The 15,225-nt window shown below is 40.0% G+C and overlaps 1 protein-coding gene across 24 annotated transcripts in view; it reads left to right on the top strand.

The window, feature by feature from the left end:
• The first annotated feature begins 261 nt into the window (after nucleotides 1–261).
• TAF1 (TATA-box binding protein associated factor 1) overlaps nucleotides 262–15,225 on the top strand; it is a 72,177-nt gene continuing 57,213 nt past the window's right edge. For 12 of the 24 annotated variants that reach the window (XM_081566219.1, XM_081566205.1, XM_081566216.1 and 9 more), the window contains exons 1-14: nucleotides 262–425; nucleotides 1,435–1,549; nucleotides 1,689–1,805; nucleotides 8,207–8,326; nucleotides 9,421–9,662; nucleotides 10,061–10,279; nucleotides 10,669–10,899; nucleotides 11,249–11,456; nucleotides 12,688–12,864; nucleotides 13,220–13,347; nucleotides 13,445–13,552; nucleotides 13,669–13,842; nucleotides 14,573–14,746; nucleotides 14,977–15,081. In XM_081566219.1, coding sequence (XP_081422345.1) covers nucleotides 306–425; nucleotides 1,435–1,549; nucleotides 1,689–1,805; nucleotides 8,207–8,326; nucleotides 9,421–9,662; nucleotides 10,061–10,279; nucleotides 10,669–10,899; nucleotides 11,249–11,456; nucleotides 12,688–12,864; nucleotides 13,220–13,347; nucleotides 13,445–13,552; nucleotides 13,669–13,842; nucleotides 14,573–14,746; nucleotides 14,977–15,081 — 2,238 coding nt within the window. In that variant the 5' untranslated portion in view covers nucleotides 262–305. Of the gene's footprint in view, nucleotides 1,079–1,434; nucleotides 1,550–1,688; nucleotides 1,806–8,206; nucleotides 8,327–9,420; nucleotides 9,663–10,060; nucleotides 10,280–10,668; nucleotides 10,900–11,248; nucleotides 11,457–12,687; nucleotides 12,865–13,219; nucleotides 13,348–13,444; nucleotides 13,553–13,668; nucleotides 13,843–14,572; nucleotides 14,747–14,976; nucleotides 15,082–15,225 lie in introns of all 24 variants that reach the window. The other 12 variants (XM_081566210.1, XM_081566201.1, XM_081566214.1 and 9 more) reach the window with 4 other exon arrangements.

Here is a 15,225-nt window from a genome sequence, read left to right as displayed (position 1 = left end):
CCCACGAATCACCTTCTGATTGGAGGAAGATCCGTCGCTCTTCCTAAGGTACTGAGACGGCGCCTGCGCAGATTAGCAGAGGCGGGAGGGGCCAAACATTCTCTTCGACCAATGGTTTTCCATAGATCCAGCCTCGATTCTTTATTCCGCTTCCGGTGGGAGTTGGTCGTATCCAGGAACTCAGTGAATTACTTCCGGGTGAATGGTTTTTATTTCCGGGCTATGGGACAAGGCAGTGCCCTGCAGTCCCCCGTAACCGCCGAGGCAGCGCTGCTGCTGCCGCTGCTGCTGCTGCTGCCGCCATCATGTCAGACACGGATAGCGATGAAGATTCCGCTGGAGGCGGCCCATTTTCTTTAACTGGTTTCCTTTTCGGCAACATCAATGGAGCCGGGCAGCTGGAGGGAGAAAGCGTCTTGGACGATGTGAGGGGATGAGCGTGGGCATAGAGCTAGAGGGTGGACCGGCTGAGGAATAGGTGGTGTGAGCAGAGTTTAGGGTGCTTGGAGAGTTGAGAGTACTTAGGAAACTAGAAGAGAGGACGATGTGGCCCTCCCTTAGTGAGAGGGCGCACTTAACGTACGCGAAGAGAGAAGCGGTTTCCTTGCTAGTTGGTTATGTAGTAACAGCCTACTAGCAAGAGAGCGAGGGGGCTCAGTTCTGGGCGAGGGTGGGGACAAGAGGTAAACGGTAGGCCAAGCGGCGCTGATATGGGTGGCTTTGGAGGAAAAATAGCCTAAGCTACTGAGATTACTTTCAAATCGTTGCTATGAGAATCTTCTTGGAGATTCTTGAAACTGTCTGCATTTGTGACATCACTGATTAGAGATGGCTCTAAAGCGAGAGGACAGACCGGCACTAAATCCTATGGTTCAGGCCCCAGTTCTTAGAACAGCCAGTGTTCAGACCATCCAGGGCAGGCTCCTCTGGTCCCAGTGCACTTGCTTACAGTTTTTCCACCATTCACTGACATTCATGAAATTGTTTCCTGTGCCCAGTCGACACTTAAACCTATCTTCATTTAAGTTCATTTTCTCAAGGAGAAAATACCAGTATTCCTCTTTCCCTGCAACACACGGTAAAGATAACAATAAAGTTCTTGCTTTGTTTTCTCTGGTCGGAATTACCTGTTTTCTTAGACTTTATTCACAGATCTGCTATTTAATTTATTTAGTCTTGGCAGTGGTTCCTTGAATAATTTTTCCTTATGTTACTTTAAAGGATAGTGATGAAATTGAATATGATGTATTATATCTGATCAATGTGGACGTGGAAGATGTACTTCACAGTTCTCAAATGTGATGCTTCTTTTAGCATGCTGTGGAGTCATTTATATGGATTTATAACTTTGTTGTGGATCTGGAAATAAACCTTATGGTGTGGGAAACTTAGGTTTAGTTATTGTCTTTGACTCTGTTTTTGTCCCTTTTTCAGGAGTGTAAGAAGCACTTGGCAGGCCTGGGGGCTTTGGGGCTGGGCAGCCTGATAACTGAACTCACAGCAAATGAAGAATTGACTGGTACTGATGCTGCCCTGGTAAATGATGAAGGTGAGTCTGGGTCATGGGGAGTATGGTGGGGGAGGAAGCTAGCCACTTACTGTACATGTACTTTTCAGTGGGAATTATCTAAGGGAGTGAGAGTTCCTGGCACTTTGTTTAGATCTACCCCCCCCACTTTTATTTATAGGATGGGTCAGGAGTACAGAAGATGCTGTAGACTATTCAGACATCAACGAGGTAGCAGAAGATGAAAGCCGAAGATATCAGCAGACAATGGGGAGCTTGCAGCCTCTTTGCCATGCAGGTGATTATTCAGTGCCATCAATAAGAGCATTCTAGTACTTTTTTTTCTTTTTTTTTTTAAAAAGGATTTATTTATTTATTATTTTTTGTCTGTGCTGGATCTTGGTTGCTGCATACCAGCTTTCTTTGGTTGTGGTAAACAGTGGCTACTCTTAGTTGTGGTGCGCCGGCTTCTCATTGTGGTGGCTTCTCCTGTTGCATAGCACAGTCTCTAGTCACAGGCTTCAGTAGTTGTGGTGCATGGGCTCAATAATTGCGGCTCACAGGCTCTAGAGCAAGTAGTTGTGGCACACAGGCTTAGTTGCTCTGAGGCATATGGAATCTTCCCAGACCAGGGATTCAACTAGAGTCCCCTGCGTTGGCAGACGGATTCTTAACCACTGGACTCCCAGGGAAGCCCCTAGTACATTTTCTTGCTGTGTAGTTCAGTTTGCTTCTATCTAAGCTTTCTGTCATTTTTCCTGCTCTTTATGTCTTTGCTTCTCTGCCTTTGTCAGCTGAGTTCCAAGTAGCTGCTATCCTTTTTTGTGCTCTGGGGCAGCATTATTATACTTAGGCTTTTATTCCTCATACTGGTTAGTCCCAAATTTTTGGTGAATGCCAAATAAGAATGATAAGACTTTCCTCCTTATCATCTGGTATTTGAGTTCCTGTGGGGTTCACAGTACTAATTTAGATGCTATTTGAACTCAGTCTTTGCCCTCAAGGAATTGGTAGTTAAGAAGGATTAAGTATCCAGTTCATATATAAATGAGCACATGTATTTATTGGTTCAGCTTCTGTTGATCACTCACTACCCGTATGCTGACACAGTGCACTTAATGCTTGCTCACAACATTGGTTTTCCTTCCTGGTATAAGGTGCTACATTATAGAATCAGAATGGTAGAGCTCGAAGGGGTTTTAGTGATTATTTATTCTTAACCTCATCATAGATAGACTTTAACTTTAGAGAACTTTAATAAAATGTGGAACTTTATTAAAAATTCTATAATTAGCTAGTGGCAGGCCTTGACTAATTAAACATTTCAGTTTATTAGACATTGAGCACCCATTATATGCTATAAACTGTGATAGTATAGTACAAAGATAATAAAATCCATTTTCTGATTTTTGAGGAGCTCGGTTCTGGTCATAGTTCATTCTTTCCACTGCCCTATACTATCTTGGGACTTTTGTATGAAGTTGTTCATTGTTTATTCATTATCCATTTCTTTGAATTAGATTTCAGCTTGCGAGAAATGTAGGCAAAACTTTGGTAAACAGCTGAATTTAAGTTTCTTCAGAGTCAGTTAATGGATTTGGGTGCTTCTTTTTAAAATATATTTATTTTTATTTTTTGACTGTGCCAGATCTTAGTTGCAGCACTTGGGATCTTCAGTCTTTGTTGAAGCATGCAAGATTTTTAGTTGATATTTAGTTGCAGCATGTAGCATCTAGTTCCCTAACCAGGAATCGAACCTGGGCCCCCTAAATTGGGAGCACAGAGTCTTCGCCACTGGACCACCAGGGAAGTCCCTGAGTGCTTCTTATATAAAGAGATTAACTGCACTATATACACAAGAAGTAACTTAGAAAAACAGAAAATACAAGCTTTACTTGCAGGGATATTTTTATCATTTGGGAAAGGCAAAATAAACGAATGCCAAACATAATTATTCATAATAAGAAGACATAAACCAGTTGCTAGCTCATATTTCTGTATAGAATGCTATATTTAGTTCTGAAAGGCTGCCAGACTAGCTAAGTCAGAGCATAGCTATTAGTTTTAGCATCCTGACAGACTGAGGGGAAGGTGGTAGCAGCTCTGATTTTCAGGGAATGTTATAATTTTCAGATTTGGATTTGTTGTCGTGGCTAGGGATAGTAAGAAGAGGCTAGATAAGGGGTTCTTAGTTGGGTTGTATGAGTTGACTTCCTGGAAAAGGAGGATGCTGTATTTGATAGTGTTGGTACTCTGGAAACTCATTTCCAAGTTATCTTGTCTTCTGAGGGTACGTTCATCTATGCCCTTAGCTTCCTCCTTCCCTGGCATTGGCCCCTTCACATGGCTTGATTTACAAGGGTGTTTCTTTGGAATAATTAGAAGTAGGTATAAGTCATTCTAGAGGCTTTATGGAGGTGAATTTTGAAAGATAATGTTTGATGGAGAGGAGCAGCAGGACGTTTTGGTTTGGTAACATGGCTTCATAAATGTTTGGAGATAGAAATAAGTAGTGTGAAGGGAATTGGCCAGCAGGTTTTCTTTCTTTCTTTTTTTGGGGGGGTGGGGTATTTATTTTATTTATTTATTTTTAGCTGTATCAGGTCTTAGTTGTGGTACGTAGGCTTAATTTCTCTGTGGCATGTGGGATCTTAGTTCCCTGACCAGGGCTTGAACTCACTTCCCTGCATTGGAAGGTGGATTCTATGGTACATGGACTTATTTCTGGATTTTCTGTCCTGGTCCATTGATCTATATTTTTATTTTTGTGCCACTACCATACTATATTGATGACTGTAGCTCTGTAGTATAGTCTGAAGTCAGGGAGTCTGATTTGTCCAGCTCCCTTTTTCTTTTTCAAGATTCCTTTAGCTATTCAGGGTCTTTAATGTCTCCATACAAATTTTGAGATTTTTTTTTTTGTTCTAGTTCTGTGAAAAATGTCATTGATTATTTGATAGGGATTGCATTGAATCTCTAGATTGCCTTGGGTAGTATAGTCATTTTGACAATATTGATTCTGGAAGGCAGATTTCTTTTTTTTTTAATTAATTTATTTAATTGGAGGCTAATTACTTTACAATATTGTAGTGGTTTTTGCCATACATTGACATGAATCAGCCATGGGTTTACATGTGTTCCCTGTCCTGAACCCCCTTCCCACCTCCCTCCCCATCCCATTGCTCAGGGTCATCTCAGTGCACCAGCCCTGAGCACCCTGTCTCATGCATTGAACCTGGACTGGCAATCTGTTTCACATATAATAATATACATGTTTCAGTGCTATTCTCTCAAATCATCCCACCCTCGCCTTCTCCCACAGAGTCCAAAAGACTGTTCTTTACATCTGTGTCTCTTGCTGTCTCACATATAGGGTCATCGTTACCATCTTTCTAAATTCCATATATATGCGTTAATATGCTGTATTGGTGTTTTTCTTTCTAACTTACTTCACTCTGTATAATAGGGTCCAGTTTCATCCACCACATTAGAACTGATTCAAATGCATTCTTTTTAATGGCTGAGAAATATTCCTTTGTGTATATGTACCAAAGCTTTCTTACCCATTCATCTGCCGATGGACATCTAGGTTGCCTCCATGTCCTGGCTAGTATAAACAGTGCTGTGATGAACATTGGGGTACACGTGTCTCTTTCAATTCTGGTTTCCTCAGTGTGTATGCCCAGCAGTGGGATTGCTGGACCGTATGGCAGTTCTATTTCCAGTTTTTTAAGGAATCTCCACACTGTTCTCCATAGTGGCTGTACTAGTTTGCATTCCCACCAACAGTGTAAAAGGGTTCCCTTTTCTCCACACCCTCTCCAGCATTTATTGTTTGTAGACTTTTTGATAGCAGCCGTTCTGACTGGCATGAGATGGTACCTCATTGTGGTTTAGGTTTGCATTTCTCTGATAATGAGTGATGTTGAGCATCTTTTCATGTGTTTGTCAGCCATCTGCTGACAATTTCTGCTTAGTTCTTTGGCCTATTTTTTGATTGGGTTGTTTATTTTTCTGGAATTGAGCTGCAGGAGCTGCTTGTATATTTGAGATTAATTCTTTGTCAGTTGCTTCGTTTGCTATTATTTTCTCCCATTCTGAAGGCTGTCTTTTCATTTTGCTTATAGTTTCCTTCATTGTGCAAAAGCTTTTAAGTTTAATTAGATCCCATTTGTTTTATTTTTGCTTTTATTTCCATTACTCTGGGAGGTGGGTCATAGAGGATCCTGCTGTGATTTATGTCAGAGACTGTTTTGCCTATGTTTTCCTCTAGGAGTTTTATAGTATCTGGTCTTAGGTTTAGATCTTTAATCCATTTTGAGTTATTTTTGTGTATGGTGTTAGAAAGTGTTCTAGTTTCATTCTTTTACAAGTGATTGACCAGTTTTCCCAGCACCACTTGTTAAAAGAAATTGTCTTTTCTCCATTGTATATTCTTGCCTCCTTTGTCAAAGATAAGGTGTCCATAGGTGCATGGATTTATCTTTGGGCTTTCTATTTTGTTCCGTTGATCTGTATTTCTGTCTTTGTGCAAGTATCATACTGTCTTGATGACTGTAGGTTTGTAGTATAGTCTGAAGTCAGACAGGTTGATTCCTCCAATTCCATTCTTCTTTCTCAAGATTGCTTTGGCTATTTGAGGTTTTTTGTATTTTCATACAAATTGTGAAATTATTTGTTCTAGTTATTTGAAAAATACTGTTGGTAGCTTGATAGGGATTGCATTGAATCTATAGATTGCTTTGGGTAGTACACCCATTTTCACTATATTGATTCTATATTGATTCTTCTGATCCAGGAAGGCACTTCTTAACCACTGTACCACCAGGGAAGTCGCCCATAGAGCAATTTGACAGCACCTTTATGTACACATTACTTGGAGTTTTGTGCTGTAAAGAATTGTAATCTGATATAGATTGTTGAATGAGAGGCAGGGTAGTATAATGAAAAGAAGATGGACTTTGGAGTCAGAATGTTATAGGTTCAAATCCCAACTCCATACTTAGTTTGACCCTGGGAAAGTTGCTTAGTCCCTGAGGCTTGGATTTCTCATTTATAATAATCCCTCAATTTTCTTGTCTGCTTATGTGTGTTAATATTTACCTCATTAATAAGACTTTGGTGGGAATTTAAGTTCATTATCACATGGTATGAAATCACCTATATAGAACAGTGTCATGGTAGGAGCTCCTTAAATGTTACTTGTCTTTCCTTCCTAAATGAAAATGAAATGTGATACTTGTTGCTTTGGGATTTTGATTAGGAAGAGGGTAGAGGGGGACTTCCCTGATGGTTCAGCGATGAAGAATCCATCTGCTAATGCAGGGAACATGGATTTGATCCCTATTCAGGGAACTAAGATCCCACATGCCTTGGGGCAAGTAAGCCCACATGCCACAGCTATTGAAGCCCTCTTTCTCTGGAGCCTGCATGCCTAGAGCCTGCTTCGGGATGAGAGAAGCCACCACAATGATAAGCCTGTGTGCTGCAACTAGAGAAGGCCCGCACAAAGCATCAAAGACTCAGTGCAGCCAAAAATAATAAAGGAAAAGGGTAAAGAGGCCGACTAATTGAGAGACTGTTTTGTGAGCTAGATGTAAAGTTACCAAAAGTTACCAAGGTCTGGAGTAGGGTGACAGTTGTGGAAAATGATAGGCAGGGTCAGACTTTAGAGTTGCTGATAAAACATCAGTAGGACTTGGTAAGTGAGGAAGTGTGTTGGAAAGACACTTTGTTGTTAACCCAGGCTTAAATTCTGACTTTGTCGCTTAAAATTATATGACCCTAAGGAAGTCACTTAACTTCTATAGCTCAGAATAATTTCTACTTTGTAGCATTACTGGGAGTATTATAGATAAAATAACTAAAAATACATGGCACATAATACCTGGAGCTCAGTGAATAGAAGTTGCCTAATGTCTGCTATTAATGATTGATTGGAGAAGGTGTGTCGGGTGTAAGAGATTGATGAAGGAGACCAGAGGCTAAAATCGTAAGCTGGGAAAATGAGGATGGAGGTAGTATTAATAGTAACAAAAAGGAATTAAAAAGAGTTGAAGGGTATTTCAGTGGGATAGTGAAGTATAATTGTTGAATATCTGAATGGAAAGGCTCTTCAGGCAGCAGAACATGCAGTACAATTGTAGAGGGGCTAAGTCAGGGCAAGACATACAGGTTTGGATTTAGTCTAGATAAAGGCGATTCTTGATAAAGGGAATGAAGAATTTTATAGAGGAATGAAAGCAGAGTGTTCAGGACTAAGTATTGAGTGATGCCAGTGGTTGAAGGTTAGTGGAAAGAATAACAGGCTACAGGAGTCAGACAGAAAAAAATGTGTCAAAGACTTGGGAGGTGAGAAGAAAGTCCAGTTTTAAACTGACAGAGAAAGAAGATTGTTAAATTTAATTATGAGGTTGAGCAGGTTGAAAAGAAACAGTGTTTGACCAGGAGAAAGAGCAGAGGTTTTATTAATAAATAGTTCTTGGGGGCTTCCTAAATTCCTATATGAGATATACATAGTGCTACAGCATTTGGCAATACAATGTCATCTCTTTCTGAAGGCAGAAGCTGCACCTCTTGTGTGTTCTCAAGGAATCTGCATAGTTCTTCATATGATGCTTTAAAATATTGAGTGACAAGGGAGCTCAAGGTTGTTGTGTGACATTCTGGATATTGAAATCACTTTCTTGGTTTTATTAGATTATGATGAGGATGACTATGATGCTGATTGTGAAGACATTGATTGCAAGTTGATGCCTCCTCCACCTCCACCTCCAGGACCAATGAAAAAGGATAAGGACCAGGATGCAGTTGCTGGTGGTAAGTAGAGTCAGACTTACTTTTATCTAAGGAGCAAGTTCTATTTCTGATCCAGATTTATGGCATGCTCACAGGAGGCTATTCAGATTAAGCGGCTAGGAAATGATACAACTTTTACAAGAGATTCATACAATTTTCAAATTTCAGTGTTAAAGGGAAAATTTTAAACATTTGACAACAGTATTTTAACATGGGCTCAAGAAAAGTAGTTTAGGTTGATGTGGTTCTCAAATCTGACTGCCCATCATAGTCACCTCAAGTCTTCAAAAAATTGCAGGTTTCTGGCTCTCACCCCTGGAGCATCTGATCCAGAAGATCTGGGGTAGAGCTCAGGGATTTCAGAGAATTTCCTTAAGTAATTTTTGATGCAACTGATCTGTACTGGTATTTGGAAACTACCTGTCTAGATGATTCTCTTTAAAAAATGATTAAATGAGAAGGCACCTGGAATGGGTATAAATCATTTACAGTCAGCGGTCAGATTCAGAGATTTCAAAGGCAGGGACTTATCTCACCTATTCCTATGTCTGCAACTGTGGTAAGTAATCCTGTGAAGGTTGGGGAAGAGCAGTGTCTTTGATCTCTAGTGTTTTGAGGCTTATGTCAACCTAAATGTCTCCTAGTAGAGTTTTAAGCCCTTTTCTTTTTAGTCTGCAGGCTAAATAGCATTTGATAACTTTGTATCTTAGATCTTGTTCTACGCTAAATAATTTCATGGTTTCCCTGTGGGCTTAAATGTTTCCAGTTTATGGGTCCCTGAATCTGACATGATAAGGCCTGATTGGTATCAAAGTGTTATGTAATTTTTCTATTGGTCACATTTCTTTAACCTAATACAGAAAGTAGTAAATGTAGTAATAGTGTTTTGTTTTCTCTCATCACAACCCCAGGGTACCAGGTACAAGGTGAGTTGTGGATGGTGGGAGATAATGAGTTGGAATGAGTTTTCCGGGTTGCATACCTAGTAATCTGGGTGCTTAGAACTATATCCCCTGCCATTGAGCCATGCTTAAGCCTATAGAGTGGGTGTTGGCTGAATTTGAGGAAATATGCTCACGGTTACATGCCAAAGGGGTTTCTCTTCCTTGTTGCAGTGTCTGAAGATGGAGAAGGCATCATCTTGCCCTCCATCATTGCCCCTTCCTCTTTGGCCTCAGAGAAAGTGGACTTCAGTAGTTCCTCTGACTCAGAATCTGAGATGGGACCTCAGGAAGCAACACAGACAGAATCTGAGGATGGAAAGCTGACCCTACCATTGGCTGGGATTATGCAGCACGATGCCACCAAGCTGTTGCCGAGTGTCACAGAACTTTTCCCAGAATTTCGTCCTGGAAAGGTACTTTCGGTGGAGAATGCCCACATTCCAAATCACTGCCCTCTTGTAAATACTGAGTTGTGTTGTTGAGATATTGAATATAGAATGAGCAGAAAGTAAAGATTTCCTTATTCAGTGATATTGTATTGGGTCTTTTTTTTAAACTATTATGCCTTGATCATATTAATACATGTGGTTTATATAGTTCTCATTAGGAATTGTCCTTTCCATCTTAAAAAAACTAGTGCAAATTATTAAGGAATACTTTACTTTCTTTGTTGGTGTTGTAAATCTGAGTTTGGCATTTCTTGATCCCTCCCTCACAGTTGAGTAGACTTCTCAAAGGAGTTCTAGCTCAGAGCTACTGTCTTCCTATCTGACATTGGGTCTCTTACATAGAAACATGTTTTGTGTTCTAGGTATTGCGCTTCCTACGTCTTTTTGGACCAGGAAAGAATGTCCCATCTGTTTGGCGCAGTGCTCGGAGAAAGAGGAAGAAGAAACACCGTGAACTGATACAGGAAGAGCAGATCCAGGAGATGGAGTGCTCAGTAGAATCAGAAGTCAGCCAGAAGTCTTTGTGGAACTATGACTATGCCCCACCGCCACCTCCAGAGCAGTGTCTCTCTGATGATGAAGTAGGCAAAATAGAGATCTGGAATTAAGACCCAGGAGGGCAACAAATGAGTTCTTCCTAGCTTATGTCCAAATTGAAAGTAACACGTTAGTGTCCTATGCTGATTATCATTAAGTAATCATGATTTCAGTCCTAGTAGCTGTCCCTTCCCTGTTGTAATAGAGAAGTATTATGGGCAGGCAGATGGTGATATACTGGTGAATAGGAAAGTTGAATGATAGGCAGAGGGTGCCATGATACACCTCCATTGTTTGCATTTTAACCCTAGTCCTTTTCAAGAATCATCCTTATGGCTCCTCTAAGTTCCCCTTCCTGCCTGTTAACTCCCTATAGCCTTAGGGCATCTGGGATCAGGATGTCTACCTCCCCTTCTACTTTGTTCTGTTACAGATCACAATGATGGCACCTGTGGAATCCAAGTTTTCCCAATCAACTGGAGATACAGATAAAGTGACAGACACCAAACCAAGAGTGGCTGAGTGGCGTTATGGGCCTGCTCGACTGTGGTATGATATGCTGGGTGTCCCTGAAGATGGCAGTGGGTTTGACTATGGCTTCAAACTAAGAAAGCTGGAACAGGAACCTGTGATGAAATGTCGAGTGATGGACGTAAGCAACACGGTATGTAAGAAAGGAATCACTGTGCCCAGAGCCCTATCAGTATTACTTTACTTTTCAATTGGGGAGACACTGAGTAGGGTTTCTTTGGTGGGAGATTGAGGTATCTAAACCTTTTGTTTGGTGTGGTATATCGCCCTGGCAACTTGGCCCTATTGCAAGGATTCTTGTTTGTGAAATGAATGTTCTGCCAGACTAGGAGTGGGAGGAGGCAGATACTCCTTCACTATCAGGTGCGTCTCTCAAGTCAGGACCACATTTGATGTATCTGATGTATCTGTTGTGGGATTTGGAGTGGGAACTCTGACCAGTGACCATTCAGGGATTTGTTGTTCTTCCCCTATTTCCATAGGAATACAGGATACCTGAAGAAAGCAGTGGCACCGATCTTCTGGCTGATGAAAACTTCCTGATGGTGACACAACTGCATTGGGAGGACGATATCATCTGGGATGGGGAGGATGTCAAACACAAAGGGACAAAACCACAGCGTGCTAGCCTGGCAGGCTGGCTTCCTTCCAGCATGACTAGGAATGCCATGGCTTACAATGTTCAACAAGGTTTGCATTTGTGCCCACTGTGTCCAGTACACTGTCTTTCACCTCAGTCATCCTAAGTAAGCTTAGCTGTGATCTTTGCTGCTGACGGACAGTGAAATGTTTTGGATCTGAGCCCTGATTCTAGTCTGTAATTTTTTTTTTTTTACACTATTAATGAGCTAAGATGTACTCTGATTTCTCATTGGAAAAGTACTTTGAAGGTAAAAATATTTCTGAGATATAATAATGCTTTTATCTTTATAGTCTACTTTTGTTTCCAAAGGCCCCTTTATCATTCTAGAATTTGCTTTTTCCCTCCTTAAATACACATGTACACACACAAAAAGGTATGCTATGCTTAATGTAGAAAACTTTGAAAATACAGTGCAGTGTCAAAAATAACTGGTAATTCTAGAGACTATCAGCTCTACCTTTTTGGTGTATTTTGCTTTCAGTGTTCTATCTTGTATGTGTATGTAGCTGAGCTTATTCCTAGAGGCAGTTTTACGTGTTGTGCTTTTTACTTAATATTATTTTATGTCATTTAAAATTCTTCGTAAAAATGTTTAATGACAGGGGAAACTCATTTTAAATGGAAAAAAAAAGCCCAGATATGAAGTGGCATATTTGATATCCTGTTTGCATAAGTGAAAAAAAAACACACTATATAAACAGAAAATTTACTGAAAGGGAAAATACCATGGGATTCACAGTGGTTCTTTCTAGTTTGTAAGATCACAGACAGCTGTGCAGTTTTCTTTATATCTTTTCTGTCTTTTCCAAATTTTCTTGTGTTAATCTGGATTTCTTTTGTAATTCAGTGGAAAACCAAAAATGTCTTATTTTTTAAATATAAATAATTTTTTTCTTTTTTCCTTCCAGTCTATCTATAAACACTATTGGTTACATAGTAGTCGTATATGGATATCTTCATAATTTTTAGTTATTATTGTATTTTAAATATACTTTATTACACTTATTGTTAGCATATCTTACCATATTATTTATTACCATAATTTGTTTAATCAGTCTGATGTTAAATATTTGGTTGTTTAAATTTTGACTATTATAAAAAATATTGCGGTGAACATTTTTGTCTTCAACATTTTTTAAAAGTGAGAAATACACTGTTTCCAGTAGGTTCCTTTTCAGTAGCTACGTGAGTAACTACTAGCATTTACTCCTTTTCCCTTTGCTAGAGTTGAAGGGAGCAGGAAATGTTTTGTTTATTCTTTCCTCGTGTTTTGACTAGGTTTTACAGCAGCACTGGATGATGACAAGCCTTGGTACTCCATTTTTCCCATTGACAATGAGGAGCTGGTATATGGACGTTGGGAGGACAATATCATTTGGGATGCTCAGGCCATGCCCCGGTTCTTGGAGCCTCCTATTTTGACACTTGATCCCAATGATGAGAACCTCATTTTGGGTATGGTACTAGCTGGGTCAGTGTTCCTTCTCCGTAACTGATAGCTTGCTGTGCTAATGTCAGCAGGCAGGAGGAAATCAGAAGGATTGGGAAGGTCAAGACTGGAAGTAGATAGCAGTTTGAGACAGCAAAGTTGTGGCTGTCAGTTTCTAATATTGTGTATTGTTTTAGGGAAAACTCATAACGTAGAAATGTTGGAAAGTGGTACCTTGGAGATGTCAGGAGTGTAGTTTGATTGGTTAGACTAGAAGTGGTCTTGGGGGAGATGAAAATCTGGTTAGGAATTGCAAAAGTGTCGGTAGGAAAGGTGAATGTTCAGGGATAACAACTCCAGGGTGACTTGTTTCCTCCTCAGAAATTCCGGATGAGAAGGAAGAGGCTACTTCTAACTCTCCCTCCAAGGAGAGTAAGAAGGAATCATCTCTGAAGAAGAGTCGAATTCTGTTAGGAAAAACAGGAGTCATCAAGGAGGAACCACAGCAGGTCTGTGAAGGGAAAAGGGATTTGGTGTTTAGAAGAACAAAGAGAGGTAATGAAGAAGGGTAGTCTGACTAAGATTTATTTGATAACCTATCATTAGAACATGTCTCAACCAGAAGTGAAAGATCCATGGAATCTCTCCAATGATGAATATTACTACCCTAAACAACAAGGTCTTCGAGGCACCTTTGGAGGAAATATTATTCAGGTAAAAGTAGCATTTTTTTCTGTGGTGAATGGGAACCACTGCTTTGTTTTGGTGTAGACATGAGTAAATCTTGCTTTGACTGGAGTTCAATTTGAACCCTTATATTTCTATCTCAGCATTCAATTCCTGCTGTGGAATTACGGCAGCCCTTCTTTCCTACCCACATGGGGCCCATCAAACTCCGGCAGTTCCATCGCCCACCTCTGAAGAAGTACTCTTTTGGGGCACTATCTCAGCCAGGTCCCCACTCAGTCCAGCCCTTGCTAAAGCACATCAAAAAGAAGGCAAAGGTATGATTGAATCTTGGTTAGGAAAAAAAGCTATAAAAGGCATTGGAATACAAATGGGGGAGATGGACTGGATATTGGATGCTTTTAGGAAATTGTCTGTTTCTTAGAAGTGATAAAATATTATTGTGGTTATTTAGGAGAATATCCTTATTCTTGGGCGATGCATGTGAAAATACAGTAAAATATCATGATAACTGCAACTTTAAAAAATGGTTCTTGGACTACCCTGGTGGTCCAATAGTTAAGAATCCACCTGCCAATGCAGGGGACATAGGTTCAATCCCTGGTCTGGGAAGATCCCATATCCCACAGAGCTGCTAAGCCTGTGCACAACTACTGAAGCCTGCGTGTTCTAGGGCCACTGTTCCACAACAAGAGAAGTCACCCACAATGAGAAGCCCACACACCACAGTGAAGGAGTAGTCCCCACTCACTCTAGCTGGAGAAAGCCTGTGCACAGCAACCAAGACCCAGCTCAGCCAAAAAGAAAAAAAGGAAAAAGGTTTCAGCAAAATCTATTGATTGTTGTAGCTAAAACAATTATGGTAAAATATAAATATATAAGTGGTGGGATAATAAGTGTTCATAGTTTTGACTTTATGCATAAACATTTTTGCAATAAAATAGAAAAAAAAGGCAAGTAAAGTTTTTGATGTCTCAATGAACAATATCACTGTGTGTAATTATTGTCCTGTCAGTAGCTGTACTGTATTCTCCTTGTTCTTGGCAGATGAGAGAACAAGAGAGGCAAGCTTCAGGTGGTGGAGAGATGTTTTTCATGCGCACACCTCAGGACCTCACAGGCAAAGATGGAGATCTTATTCTTGCAGAATATAGTGAGGAAAATGGACCATTAATGATGCAAGTTGGCATGGCAACCAAGATAAAAAACTACTATAAGCGGGTGAGTCTGCTGAGAAAAACCTTTGTTGTTAATAAATAGTTGTAGTTAAATATTCTGTGAACATATATATATATATATTTTTTTTTAATACTAGAATTTGATTGGGAGAAAGGAATAGTATCTGTTTTGCAGTTAGTAATATTAGCAGAATACTATGCTCATGGAATGTTTTATTTAGGCTTATTGATTATATTCTAGGATAGTAACTGGGTCTGTTGCATTCCTTATAGAAACCCGGAAAAGATCCTGGAGCCCCAGATTGTAAATATGGAGAAACTGTTTACTGCCATACATCTCCTTTTCTAGGCTCACTCCATCCTGGACAATTGCTGCAGGTGAGGAATTATTTCCTGCTATAACTTTTTCCTAAGGAAATTGACAGGTGAGCTAGTCAGCCCAGAAAGAACCAATTCTATTTGATTGAGATACTATTTAACTAAAGTATGGGAAGGAACAGTATAAGCTAAAAATTATAATCC

The sequence above is a fragment of the Giraffa tippelskirchi genome, chromosome X (genome assembly GCF_054371585.1).
Source record: "Giraffa tippelskirchi isolate mGirTip1 chromosome X, T2T-mGirTip1v1.2.pri, whole genome shotgun sequence".
NCBI classification, from domain to species: Eukaryota; Metazoa; Chordata; class Mammalia; order Artiodactyla; family Giraffidae; genus Giraffa; species Giraffa tippelskirchi.
Note: the sequence above shows the minus strand (reverse complement) of the source record. Positions and strands in the feature narration are given on the sequence as shown.